The sequence below is a fragment of the Amphiura filiformis genome, chromosome 17 (assembly GCF_039555335.1).
Source record: "Amphiura filiformis chromosome 17, Afil_fr2py, whole genome shotgun sequence".
In the NCBI taxonomy this organism is placed as follows: domain Eukaryota; kingdom Metazoa; phylum Echinodermata; class Ophiuroidea; order Amphilepidida; family Amphiuridae; genus Amphiura; species Amphiura filiformis.
In genome coordinates, this window is record NC_092644.1 from 40,953,536 (window position 1) to 40,968,701 (window position 15,166).

At 36.9% G+C, this 15,166-nt stretch overlaps 1 protein-coding gene across 1 annotated transcript in view; it reads left to right on the forward strand.

Annotated features, from left to right (window-relative positions):
• LOC140137800 (uncharacterized) overlaps positions 1–15,166 on the forward strand; it is a 571,667-nt gene that overhangs the window by 115,545 nt on the left and 440,956 nt on the right. The window contains 1 exon segment of the mRNA XM_072159582.1: positions 1,567–1,733. Coding sequence (XP_072015683.1) covers positions 1,567–1,733 — 167 coding nt within the window.

The window sequence follows — 15,166 nt, forward strand, 5'->3', positions numbered from 1 at the left end:
CTGGTTTTCTCCAACTTCTACCTATAATACCTCCCTACTCCTTCATGGTACATACCTGGAAAGGAAAGAGAAAAGTTGAGAACATGTTGAGCTCATTGATCCCAAAGAAGTGTGCCAATCTAATAAGATGTGGAAATTTGAAACAGTACACGTCTCTTAGCACAGTAAGGCGGGGTGCTCGAGTGCAAACAGGTGCGATTTCCTCTGGAATTTTGCAACATATTTAGGCCTAAAGTATAACTTTTAGATTTTATGGTGAAATCAGACAGCACTCATTTACAGGTCAAGAAAGAGAGTCTTTGGCATTTATAGTACATGCCACATTCATTTGGGGTAATCTGTATTTTTGTACAGGTTACCTTTTCAATTGTGGAAGACATACATGTTCCTTACTCAAGTTCATATTGTAAGATTGTTAAAAATTTAATGAGAGAAAACAAAGGTCAAGGTTTGATTGTATTTTTGAGGCATCCTGGGGTCCATTTCACTAAACTTTTAACCCTTCGTAACTCAAGTAACCTTTCGTAAAGTTACGAATACCCAATAACTTTACGAAGGGTCCATGTAGTAAATGCCTGTTACTTACGAAGGGTACAGTTTGTAAGTAAGTTTAGTGAAAAGTTACGAACAATATTGAGACTTACAAAGAAATGGACCCTGATGCCTTTTGTATGGTTGTATCAAAGCAATCACTGCAACAGAGCAGACCCATATGTGTATGTGCTTGTGTGTGCGCGCTTGTAGGGATCTGCAAACGAGGATGCACACCTGAAACAAGGCTGATACGCTCCTAACAATAGCAGAATACCTGAGAATTGCTTTTTGATTATGGAAATAACGTTGCAGGTGATGTAGCCATCAACTGAGGACATCCGTGGTTCCCACTATCTAGCTACCAGCATGTTGCAAACAACCTAAAAATGCATTTAATGTCATGTCTTGTTTACCAGTATAAAGTTAGGTAATGGTTGGATAGTATAATTGAAGACTGAATTAAAAAGACTACAATCAACGAAAAAAGTCTTGGAACGCTTATGGTTAAATAACGGAAAACTGTCACCCCTCTCCCCGTGCAATGTTGAGAAATACCAAAGTCTTCAGCGGTTTCCCAATGTGTTCCAACATTGATTGATGGGGAGAGGGGAAGGGTTAATCATTGTTGTAGATGTCATGCTTGTTCCCAGGCAAAATATACATCATTTCCATGATCATATGAAATTCTGCACGAATTTCGACAGAGTGTACCAAGCGTTCCAAGGACTTTTTTCGTAGATTGTAGTTTGTGTCTGATGTCAGAGCAAAGGCGTGACGTGATTGGATTTCTAGTCTAGTTGACAGGACGTCAGACGCAAACTTGTCTTTTTAATTCAGTCTTCAATTATAACATCAAGTGGATCCATGGTTTGGTGCCTAGCTTTGGGTGTGCATGGTTTGGAGCTTAACTTTGGGTGTGCAAGGTCCTCCGTTAGATAGGAAAAAGTTGTAGGTCCAGTTATCATACTTCAGAAGTGATACATTAAAAACAATTTTAGTGACTGTGTTATTCTATTCTATCTCCTCCTCAAGCTCGCGAATTCTGCATCAAACTTGTCGCTGGAGCAGAGCGCCATCCTGTGGCCTGCATGTGTAATTCTCTCATCTTCAGAGCGCCTACTACTAAGCTCAAAAACATCTGGAGGAAGCTGTTACAACAACGCCTCATGACTGTCAAATGTGGCAACGACACCCTGAAGGTAAGTGATAACAATATTGGTACATTTCTTGTGTAAATGTTCATTGTGTAGAAAATGTTGCAATGTGTACTCTCACTGGAAATGGCCGAGTGTATACAGAGTTTGCACCAACAAAAGTAAAGCTGATATCAATGGTAAGGAGGTAAGGTTAAACCTGCAATGGGCTATGTCATTTGAAATCCATACACTCCTATGTAAGACATATCCTTAATATTCTACATAGAGAGTGTGAAAATGGGGTTACCTGAATGAGTGATTCCATTTGAAATCTAGACCCCCATATTGGAGATTAAGGGGTGTATGGATTTCAAATGGAATTGCCCAATACTTTGTCCATGTGGCAAGGGGTAGTTCAGGAATTGTGGCAGAATTAAAAACAAACTTAGAAACTGAAGGATCCCAAGGCAGAGTATGCTCAGGAACTTCTTTGGAATCTGATACAGCTGGACCAGATATTTTATTTTCATTTTTTTTATGTCAAGCATATCTAGGCATTAACAGCTGCTAAAAAATAGAAGATAACACTGACAAAACTTAGGTCAGGTACAAGGGAACTGGTTAAGGGGGTCACCATAGATAGTGGATCGGGGCATTTTTACAGAACTATCAAGTGTAGCCAACAACCGGGTGTGGTACCGACTGTAACAAGGTCTTTTATCATGGGTCATCTGCCCCGGTTTTACCAGATGAGCCATGGTAAAAGCGGAATTAGATTTTTTAAGATCCTTATGAAAGACTGCTCAAAGCTTTACAATACATCCAACTGGTGTTACATCATCACATTGGCTGCAACCCGGAGTAGATATCAGCCCAGAATCCCTTGCAATATGATTCATAACCTCATTTCATCAAATTAAACTCTTATTTCGTTGTATTTGTTATCATGTTGAGAATAGATTGGCTAAACATGAGTTGATAATCATGAAATAAACATAATATGCAATACCTGGATGTGCTTTGTTCATTGATGTACCTTTTTGGGTGGGTGCGGCGTGCCGCACCCACCCTGTATTCTCTGACTATTGACCTACTTTTTCACATGCCGCAGTGTTGAGAAAATATTAGTGCCGGTTATATCCCAAACACCCACAGAGGTGATAGTTTACTGGCGAGTTTTGTAATTATTACTTGATTTTGATATGTAAGTAATACGATAAAGTCGTCATAGGCAGTAATGTGTTTGTATTAAAAGAAATAACAAAAATAATTATTTAAGTAATAGAAATACTATTTGGAAATTGCAGCAAGATTTGCAGATGTTTTTATTTGAACAGTACCAGTTCACCAGTTTTGCTAGTTTTCCTAATCTTTGGGCTAAATTAATAGCATCGTGAAAACCAAACAGTCAATTAATTTATGACAACATTTCCTTGTTTGACATCGCATGCAAACATTATCTTATTTACATAATGGTTTTGACCTCGAGTCATGAGTGGTGATTCATTGTTTAGGCCAAGTAAAATAAATAACGTGTATATCGTCCCCGCCCTCTCCGATTTTTGGAGATTTTCAAATATTTTAGTTATTTTTCCTATTTGCTTCCTTACTTTGTTTATAAAATTGTTGTGATGAAATGACATGTTTAGAAGTTCTTGGTTATCATTTATAAACACATTGCAAACACTTTCTTCAAGCTAGGGGTAGGGCTTTGGGGAAATAACAAAAATATTAGGGGCCTCCCCGATTTTATGATGTGTTGACAAACATTTTTTTTTACTTGGCCTTAATTGGCATACTCCTCTAAATATTTTACCGCAAAGTCCTATGGTGGAGGGCTATTTTGTTGTGTAGTCCTACAAAGGTGGGTGACTAAAAAGTAGCCTGTTGGTACATGTTTTACCAGTACAGTCCTATGGTGTGGGTTTTATTTTTTTATTTTGTTGTCCTAATTGATTGCTCTTAGTTCGTTATTTATATAACTTCAAACACAAACCTTCTTAGGGATGCACCATTAGATTCTCAGGGTGGGGTAGGAAGTTTTTCAAAAAAAAAAAACTTCACCCACTTCATGAGCAAAAAAAAAAACTTTCCCCACCAACTATAAAAAATAAAAACTTTCCCGACCCCAACTTCCTACCCCCTCTCAGTATCAAATGGTGCGTCCCTTAGTTTAATTCTTTCAATCAAAATTTCACTCCTCTGCTAATGATGACAAGTGATAATCGAGTAATACTGCATTAGGCCAAATACAAAAATAAACATGTTTCACGTCCCCTCCTCCTTTTTGGAGGTTTCTTCAATTATATTTTTATATTTTGCAATTCAGTTATAACTTTTTAAAAATTATGTCTAGGGAGTTGAGATGCTTTCTATAGCCTTCTCAATATACAAGAAACAATTTGGAAGGTTTCGAGATCATTAGAGGGGCCTACCCTCAGAACAACAAATAAAAAGAGGCCTCCTCCTTTTGCAGGCATTATTGTGCACGCTAAAATAGCTCTAAATATGGGTATTTACATCGATTCTGCGATACAAAATAAAAAGGCCCCTCCTACTCCTTTTTTTCAAAAAACCTGGACGTGAAACATGTTTTTTATTTTACTTGGACTTATCAATATGGAACTACACCTTTATCTTGACAATTCATTTGCTCGCCCTATTCCTTTTAAAGGAATTTTTATTTATTGTGAAATTGACTTACTCATTCTTTCATTTCTCTTGACAATTTTTCATTTGCCCACCCTATTCCTTTTAAAGGAATTTTTATTTCATTATCAACCAATGTTGGACTGCATTGCAAATCAGTACAGACAGTTGAATTGGAAGCAATGCATTGTGGGATGTGTAATATATCTTCTATGGCTGCCACCCATCCCAGGATGAGGATAGTACCTGTTAGTGTGTAAAAACAGATCAGTAAAAGTAGAGATGACCCACCAGTTGCCTGTAATCACAGGATCGACACATTATATCATCTTCATGGAACATTGCATAATTATTTTCTTGCTCATTGTTCCATTAAGGATAATACAAGTCTGTTTTAATTCGTATCAAGTATATTCGTATATTAGTGATACTGATTACATGATTAATAACACATTTGATTTAGGAACATTGCAGCATGAAGTTAATAACTCGAACAAGGTATTATTTTCTGGGTATTATTTTTGTTAGTAATATAATCTGTTGCTCATCATTACTCCATAAAGATTAAGACAGACCTGTTTTCATTCCTCCCAAGTGTCTGAAATTCATAAGAAATGTGTTGCCTTACATTATGTAATAAAGTGCTGCCTCCTTCTTCGCCTTCAGCTTGGCTGCTTTCTTGACCGTTGTTTTTATTTTGAGGTTGGCTGAGTAGGAGGTACTGCGCCTTTTGGCGACAGTGCTTTCCTGTATTTTCAGCGGCTCGGGAGGCCTCATTCATGTTATTTTCTGCTTTTAATGTTTGATGCCTAATGAATAAAATAAAAGATATATTAGTGATTACCTTTGGAAATAACACCTTCAAGAACATTTCACAAAGCATGAAGTTAATTACTTTAAACAAGGGAGATATTTTCTCAGTATTTTTTGTTGTTGGTAATAATTATATTTTCTTGCTAATTGGTCATTACTCCATAAAGATGAAGACAGGTCTGCTGTCATTCCTTCCAAGTGTTTGAAATTCATTGAAATTTGTTTCCTCACATTATTTATTGATTGTCTGGTGAAGTAAAACTGTTAGGAACATTGCACGAAGCATGAAATTTATTAGATCGTAAAGGGAATTATTTTCTCCATATTATTTTTGTTGTAGGTAATGTATTTTCTTACTCATTGCTCAATGCTCCATAACAGTTAAAGGCACTCTATGTGATACACTAAATCAGGAAAAAATCCATTATTTTTGTCTTTTTTTTTGTCTTTCATTTTTAAAAGGATAGAGGTGTGATAACATAGAGACCTATATATCACACAAGGACCAAAAGTGACCTATAGTTTGTATGCCTTGCTCGAGGCAGCAATTTAGATACTGTTTTTCATTGCATCTCGAAACATAATGATGATAAGTATATAAAAGTATATATTTTCACAAAGGAAATGATGCAGGGAATCTAACTAGCATAACAGATTCATGCAAAAATGAGCAGTTTTTGAGAAAATCACAAAATTTGTTTTTATACTGCCCCAAGGAAAGCTTACAAAATATAGTAAGAGTAAACGTGGTAAAATGTCACATGTTGGCAGTGTCTGTCCATACGGACAATTGTGTCTGCACACAATTGAATGGAGTCTCATTTTGTTCAACACTGCTGTTTTCTTCTTCCTTTTTTAAATTTAATAAAATACCTTTTGCAGGGATCACTGAGAGAGCCTTTAAAACAGATTTGTTTTCATTCCTACCAAGTGTCTGAAATGCATAGGAAAGTCATCAATTCCAAGCAGAAATTGAATAATAAATATGATCAGACCAAAAGCATTGCCATTCTTCATTGTCAACTACTAGTACTATAGATATTAGATATACTCCCTGGATTTAAGAATTCATAATCGGTTCATCATTTGAAAAATTGAGTGGCGTCTCATATTGCATACGTGTCAAAATTCTTGGCGGTGGCATGATTTGTGGGAGTGCTATTAAGATGTTCATTAAGAGGCCCTGATAGATGATGAAGATGAAGTACTTGCCTTGGTTATACTGAACATCATTTTACTTAAAGTAGGACCAGGGTCATTGGCCAGAGAATTGGTGTTTTTTTAAGAAGGATAGCTGCGGTGTGGGTGACTGCCATGTTTATTAGAATACAAAGGTGAAGGATAAGCCAGGTAGTATGCTCCGTGCATTCTCTAAATTCAGTAAAATTCCATCGTCGAACCGTGTAATTGAATGGGATTATTTTGAAATTTTAAAGCGCTTGAAATATCACAAACAAATAGGCCTATGTTAATCAATAATATAAATACAAGCTAAAACCGTTGGGGTTCGATAATGAACCCCACAAAACTAATAGTATATGGAAAATGCCATACGGCCGGGCGGTTTCACAAGTTGCCGGCTCTATCATGCCACTCGCCGCCTGGAATAAGCTTGCGGTAACATCATATAAGCCTGCTTCACTGTTCAGTACTCTTAAAGATGGGTTATCAGATATTTTCATATTATGTTTCTATCTCACATAATTGAGGCCTAAACAAAATAATCTGATTCTTAAGTTTCTAGTGAAATTATTGCACTAGCAGTTAGGGCAAAAAATGCTTCACAACAGCACATAGAACAGTATGGGTGGCTACCATGGAGGGTGAGGCTATCACTTTTTCATTCATAACATCTAAACCGAACATATTTCAGGTCAAAAATTTCACTGGGATTATGAAAAAATATGAGCTTTCTTCTGAGATCAAAATCTCAAATTTAATAGGATAAAGTGGGATGGGGTAAGGCTGTTGATCAGGCCACACCCAGTGGCGGCACCACGGGGGATGGGGTAACTGCCCCCAGTCAGAACTCTTTCCCCAGAAAATTTCCACTTTTTACGGCATTTTTTGTGCAAAATTTGTTGATTTTGCCCCCCCCCCTGAAATTCACTTTTCCCCCAAATGCCCCCTCCCCCAATGCCCCCCACCACTGGCTACACCTCTTTTAATTGCCCTTTCTCATGTCCATACACTTTTTATTTCTCATCATTTCTCAACCTTTTTACTCTCAATCCTTAAAATGTCTCTTCCATCCAGAGATTTTTTTACCCCTCCTATTTTTCTCTTACTATTCGCTAACCCTATGTGCATGTGTCTCTTCATCTTTCCAAGTGTTTGTTTTCTCTCTACTCTTGACATTAAGTTGGATATATTTGGTCAAACTTGATACTTTCCTGTCCTGTATGGTGTGTGTCTGTGTTATTGTATGTATTGGGCAATTCCAGTTGAAATCCATACACCCCCTGTGGAAGACATGATCTTAATCTCCACACTGGAGGTGTAGAGAGTCACCCATTCAGGCAACCCATTTGAAATTCAAACTTCCTGTGTGGAAGATTATGGTGATGTCATGTCTTCCAGGGGAGAGGGTGTATAGATATCAATTGGAATAGCCCATTATATGATATTTGATATATATCTCTGCTATATCCATACCTTGTTTCATAAAGATTCTACACTATGTGAAATTTGGATACAAAACTAGGTCAAATAATGGGTGAGACAGGTTTTAAAATATGCGAAGTAAAAAGCAAAGAAATCTGAGCGCAAATAAGGACGTGGCAAGCAACAGGTTCGGCTTTGTACAAATACGAATAACAATTTTCTTATCTTTTTCATTAAATTTGTTTATCTATCCACACCACTAGGTTATAATGAAACATTTCAAGTTTTTGTTTTTCCAAAGTCAATTACTCGACCTTTACCATTCTCTAGCCCTCAGGCAAGAATAACATGGATATTCTGATTAGGCAAAAAAAAAAGTTTGTTTCCTATAGCGTGTGCACATTTCGTTTTTGATGGCTTAGCCTTATTGTGCGCATTTGAATTGTTTTTCACTTACAAAGAAAAAAAAAAAAATAAGAGAAAAAAATAAAATAAAAATAAATAAAATAATATAAAACACTACTGGAGTAAACATTACACATTACACAACAAACAAGCATAGTGAAAAACTACTGCAGGTTGAAAGGGGGTCATAAATATTCTTGAATATAAAGAAATATGATTTTTCTGTGTGTGTCGGAGAAGCCCACTGTAAATTCCCATTCCAATTTGCAGCGAAAAGGGTATTTTTTTCCATTTCAAGACATGGATTAAAAAAATTTTAAAAACCATCTTTCGCATTTGACTTTTTGGACCTGCTACAGGAAACAAACATGTTTATTTTGGCCTTATACAAGCTTGGCAACTACAAGCTTTCTCCAACTATAGCGATCTTGGGCAAGCAAAACAATTTTGTTTTGCTGCAGCATCCCTTCAGTATCTTCCAGGAGGTGCTGGACATACTGTAAGTACAGTGTGTGTGGCCATCCCGGTTTCCTCTTCCCATGTGGTGGAATATAAAGGGCATATTCTTTCACAGGCTCGCCGTTTTCAAGACGCAGTATATAGCCGAGAAATTTGAGTTGATGAATCTTGACTCTGGCAATTTCCAGTGGAGTGGTGTTGGTCAGATTGTAGATGGTTTTATTTGGAATCCGATCCACACGGTTGATGTTTAACATGTCTCTGTAGCAAGATGTTACAAAGGCATTGATCTTCTTTTCCATGTCCTTGGTGATTACCCATGACTCGCACCTGTACAGAAAGACAGTACACACGTTGTCTCAAACAGCTTGATTTTTGTTTCGATTGGCAGGGACAGGCTTCTCCAAAGCTGCCTAGGCTAGTGCTTTTCTTCTTTTTAGGTCTCCAACACTAGAGCCCATCTTGGAACCCAAGTACTTGAAGTCTGTGAATTGAAGAATTGATTGTGCAACCTTAATACTTTGAAGTGGCATTAACTGGATAATTTGATTAGTCAAATTAATAATGCTTTCATCAAAATTCCCAGTTGTTCTAGAAAATATAACACACCGTTAGAAGAGAAGGAAGAAGTTATAAGCTGGACTGACAAAAGCTTTTGCAAAGTGTGAAAGTATGTTTGCATTTAGTCGCAAATTTTGAGAAAACTTTTCATAAGTAATTGCATATCTGGAGTAATGAACGAAAGTACAATCTACAGTCATATTAAATTTCAACTTGAATTTCACCGAAAATGTGCCATGCAGAGTATTTTAGTTTGCACAAATATCAGATTCTGTGATTACTTTATTATAGTCTGCAAACAGTTTTATCTCAAAAAATATTCTCTTCAGAGAATTGAAATCTCATTCATCAACTAAATGTAAAGAAAAAGGAAATTTTCTCGTAGAAGTTTAAATGAAATCAGTCTTGGATCGTGATGATGAAATAGGCTTGTAACAGTGTACAGTGCAAGCTAGTGCCAAACAACATTTTAACGATGATTAACATCATGTTTATGAAAATGTTAGCCTTTGTTAAACTTAACAAGATCAGTTAAACGCCATCCGACACTATTAAGCAACAAAAATAAGCTGTTTCTTAAAATTGGTTATGAAATATAGTTTGAGTTTGTTTGTTTTATTTCTTCTTTAAACCTGGGACACTTAATCAATTAAAAACACAATTTTAATGGTGTTTTTAACTGATTAAAATCCTTTGTCCTTTCTTGAGGTTCACACAATAGATGTTGGGCAACCTTTTTTAGTTAACATTGTTGTATGCAACATGAACATAATGAATCTGGAACAGTAAGTCTAATTTTAGCAATTGATGTCACATAATACTGTGATCAGTGCAACGTGTGTGTGGGGAATAGTAAGGTTTTGGTTACTAAACCTGTAAATGTAGACCTATATTGTATGCAGTCTCTCTCCAATCTGTCCCAATTCCTCAGTAAATAATGAAGAAACTGACATTAATATGCCATGTATACATTATCATGTGCCAGCCAAATCTGGACTCGTTCAGTTTTCACTTTCTTATAGCAAAAAACAGGGATTATCCTGATTTCTTGAAATTTTAGTGGACATTCATATGATCTTCGCCTTTGGCATCTGAAAAGAAAAAGGCAATTTTCTCATCGCATCCATGTTATCCAAATGAAATATGCTTGTATGCAATGCAAGATATACCGGTAGTTAAAATGAAGCATGCAACTGTATGTTATTTTGGTATCATCTTTATGAATGAATGGCATGTTTATAAAGCGCATTGGGTCTTAAACTACAACTTAAACTACACATAATATATGCAAAGAAACGAAAAATACACAGTCAAATGTTGAAAAGATGAGATTTTAGTGAACTCTTGAACTGATTTAGAGACTTGGAATTCCTGACATGAATTGGGATTTGATTCCACAGTTCGGGTACTGAATACGAAAATGCAATCTCTGGCTCTAAGTTATAGTATTGACAGTCTTGCAATGTAAGTTGGTGTTAATCTTTGATTCTGAGAGCACCAGTTGGTTTCTTGATGGTGATGAGGTTACTTAACCCTAACCGCCTAAGGGCTTTTTGGCAACGGAAGGGAAAGAAGGAAAGAATAAAGAGAGAAAAGAAGGAAAGAAGTTGTTTGCTCTGGGTGGGATTCGAACCGAGACCCCTCGCATGCCAAGCACTCGGTCGGCGACACTTTGCCACGGGTCTTGGGCTTCGCTGGCCAGTGAAACCGTGCCTATATATCACTTAGGGCGATTGCGTCATCACACCACGTGGGATGCATGCACGAACAGCGCATATATCAAGTAGTATTTTGTAGTATTCAGGAGGGTTAGGGTTAAGGAAGCCTATACTGAGTTTCGATAGTGGTAACCTAACCCTAACCGCCTAAGGGCTTTTTGGCGACGGGAAGGGAAAGAAGGAAAGAATAAAGAGAGAAAAGAAGGAAAGAAGCTGTTTGCTCTGGGTGGGATTCGAACCCGAGACCCCTCTCATGCCAAGCACTCGGTCGGCGACACTTTGCCACGCCAGCGAAACCGTGCCTATATATCACTTAGGGCGATTAAGGTCATCACACCACGTGGGATGCATGCACGAACAGCGCATATATCAAGTAGTATTTTGTAGTATTCAGGAGGGTTAGGGTTAAGTAGTCAGGTGCCAGGTTGTTGAGGCATTTGAAAGTAAGAAGCATAAGATTGTATATGATGTGCTTCTCCACAGGCAAACAATGAAGCGATTTGAGAATTGGAGTTATGTGTTCATGCTTCTTAATCAATGCAACAAGCCGGGCAGCAGGATTTTGAATGCATTGCAGTTTGCTGATCTGAAGAGGGGAGCGTGGCCTAGCGGTTAAGGCATTGGACTGTGAATCCAAGGGTCAAGGGTTCGAATCCCAGGTCCACCTGAGCTTGGCTGGCTCTTTGTGTCCTTGAGCAAGGCACTTCACTCTACTTGCTTAGTTCTTCGGAGGGCACTTTTAAGCTGTCGGTCCCGTGTACATGCATATTTTCTCACATTAATGTAGTGTGCACGTTAAAGAACGTCACAGGCTATTCGAAAAGAGCAGGGGATCATCCCGGTACTGTTGACTGTACTTCAAAAATACACTCATCTACTCTAGGTTCCAGAGTAAAAAATAAGTACAGCTTGTCTGTACGCAGTGCGATAATACTCATACATATGAGGGAGGCACTTATAAGGAAGAAGAAGAAGAAGAACATTTGGAAACCCACAGAGAATGCTATTGTTTGAGTTGAGTCTTGAGGAGATGAATGCATGATCCAGTTTTTCAGTACTATTTTGATCAAGATATTTGCGCACACAGGCAATATTTCTAATGGCGAGCGAAGTGAAGCGGCAAACACCAAGATCTTTGGCTTGATTGACAATCTCAACAACAGTATCACCCACTGTGATGGAATTAATATTGGCTTTTTATAGGAGTAGTGGACATGTTAGTAAAATTGTATGTTATTTTGGTATCATCATTATATTACAAGTAGTGGTCATGTTAGTAGAATTGTATTGTAAGATGATAATCATCACATTACAGGTGGACATGCAATTCTGATAATGAAATTATGAAGCAAATGTGACAAATGAGATGTGAAATATGAGTGAGTGGGTGGCAAATGGAGGTCAATAGAAAACATGTTGTGGTTGTTGTTGTGGTTGTGATGGTGGTGGTGGTGACGGGTTTGGTTTGGGTTTGATGTTTGTATAATAATAATAATAATATTATAATACTTTATTTTTTATATAGCGCATTACATCAAAAAGATCACAAAGCGCTGAACAATTTTAAAACAATATAAAAGTGCAGATAACATATAAAAACAAATTATAATGAAAAACAAGAATGACGTTAAAAAAAAAACAAGTTAATTTCCTGTAGGTATACAGTAGAGAAGTATCCCAATTCACAACTATTTGGGCTATTTATTAAGCTAATTAAAGGCATACAGCCATGTTTTGGCTATGACCTTTAAAAAGAAATGTAAAAAAAACCCCAAAAAATCCAGACTGACCGACTCAATTGTGAAAAAGTTGTGGCGGACAAGCAAACAATTTTTTTGGCCTAATGAGGGGTTTGTCAACTTCAACAGGATCAATTAGGCATACAGTAACAGAATAAAACAACAAGTTATTTTGTTAAAGATTGATCATTAGATACGGTAAAAAGAGGCTAGAACTTCTTCCATATTCCATTGCTATTAGTATGCAACATGAACATATTTGTAAGTCTAATTTTGGCAATTGATGTCACATAATACTATGATCAGTGCAAAGTATGTGCGGGGAATAGTAAGGTTTTGGTTACTAAACCTATAAATGTAGACCTATATTGTATGCAGTCTCTCTCCAGTCTGTCCCAATTCCTCTATAAATAATGAAGAAACTGACATTTATAGGCCATGTATACATTATCATGTGCCAGCCAACTTTCTAGGTTTTAACTTTCACACAGTGAAAATCTGGGACCCACCAGTTTTAGACATTTGAGGAGATAAACATGTGTTAGGCAATAGAAACAAATTTATTTGATCTTTCGATCGACCATCAATGCTTGGTTGATCCTTATTATTTATGAAATCAATTGACTAATTTATTGTAATAACATAAATCTTTGCCAGTATTAATAATATTGACCAATATAAATTTAGCATTAATTCTGATTGTTAGTTTATTAATTCCAAGCATCGAAGCAGCATTGACGGTAGATCCAAAGATCAAACAAATTTGGTTCTGGTGCCTTATTCATATGAAAAAGGGGAGCAAAGAAAGTTTGGCTAAAGTAGGTGCCCTCTGATTTGTGTGGCCAGTGCTCTATCATCTAAGCTAAAGATCCCAATTACTAATATCTTCACTAGGATGCTGGTAACAGGGTTTCCGCAGTCCTTGAGAGTCCTTGAATTTGAAATGGTCCTTATTTTTGACAAAATTTGGGGAGTGGAGAGGAGCTGTCACTTTCGTTAATACGTGCTGCATGGAGAGCCACATCATGATTTTTGTGTTGTGGTAAGTCCTTGAAAATCATGCTTTTGGACCTTGAAATTTTAAAGGCTTCAAGGTGCGGGAACCTGCGAGGTAAGAGCCACGAAACCGTGTTGTTGTATGGCTGAGGATCATGGCAACCTAACGATGCAACATGTCAAGCGACAGTAGAGGGGATCAGTGAAGATATGGCTAAATAGTAAACAATACACAGAAACTGACTCAAAATTAAATGAGCAAGGGGAACAAAGAAAATGCCCCTTCAGCCACTTCAGCCAAATTTTAACAATCAAAAACCAAAAGTGATGCAATATTCAACATCAAATTGCTTCATCTGTGTCGTTAAAAAAACTTTTTAGAAGAATACTTTTTAGAAGATTGCTCCCAGTCAGCAAATCACCACTGGGATATTGTCTCTTATGTCCAGATTTATGACTTCTCAATCTTGGTACACTATGTTGCTTCTAAAGCTTGAGCCAGATAAGCTTTTGAGGAAGAAATTTGGTCATAAAAGCCTTCATTTTGTTATAATTGTCTTTGTTTTCCCCTCAAATTCTTATGGATTCAACTTACTGGACCAATTATTAGCCATGGTTTTAGTTGAGACACTGTTTGCAGGTATGCATTGTTACATAGTTTACAGGTACAGTATACTTCTGCAGGACTCAATAGTAGGGATATTAATATGAGGGTATCAGGAGGAACTGATCAGCATATATATAATATGATTGTATCAAGGAGTTAGTGCAATAAGGCCCCATTTACAATAGCTGCCTGGTGTCATATTTTTACATGTACAATATACAAAATACTAAAATTGTCAAAGGTCCACAGGGCAGCTATTGCACATAGGACCTTATTGCACAACCTCCTCAATATATATTACATTTGTAACTTAAGCATGACTTGTCTATTAATCACCGATCATCATCATTGTTTTCATTTTTTTCATTCTTCCTCTAGGTTAACAGGATGTCGTATAACATTTATCAGGATTTAGGAGTAATGTAACTAATGTATAACAGGAAATTTTTGTGAGGCTTCAATTTTCACGCTTTTTGCGGATAAATAGACAAGTGCAAAATATTTTTAATCAATTGACTTCAATATATAGCTTTTTCAATCCACAAATAACTGAAACCATAATAAAACTGTTCAGAAGAGTTAAAATTTGCGAAAAAATGAACCCCGCAAAAATAGCCTGTTATACAGTAATGTTGAGTAGTAACATTATCTTTTGTGTGATAGATGTATATTGCTGTATGTGTGTAAGAATGACGATGGATACGTGATCAGACTATATCAAATCTTTAGCTGCGTTCATACGGATCTATTATCTTGGGATTAACTTGCTGATTGGGCTATTCCGTGTAAAGTCCACACTCCCCCTGTGGAAGATTTTGGAAATATCTTCCACTGGGAGAGAATGAATTATAAATGGAATTTGCACATTAGGCAGCTCCATTTGAAACTCACCCTCCCTCTGGAAGAAGAGTTAGGTTGAATCTTTTCTCAAAGGCTCTGTGCCTG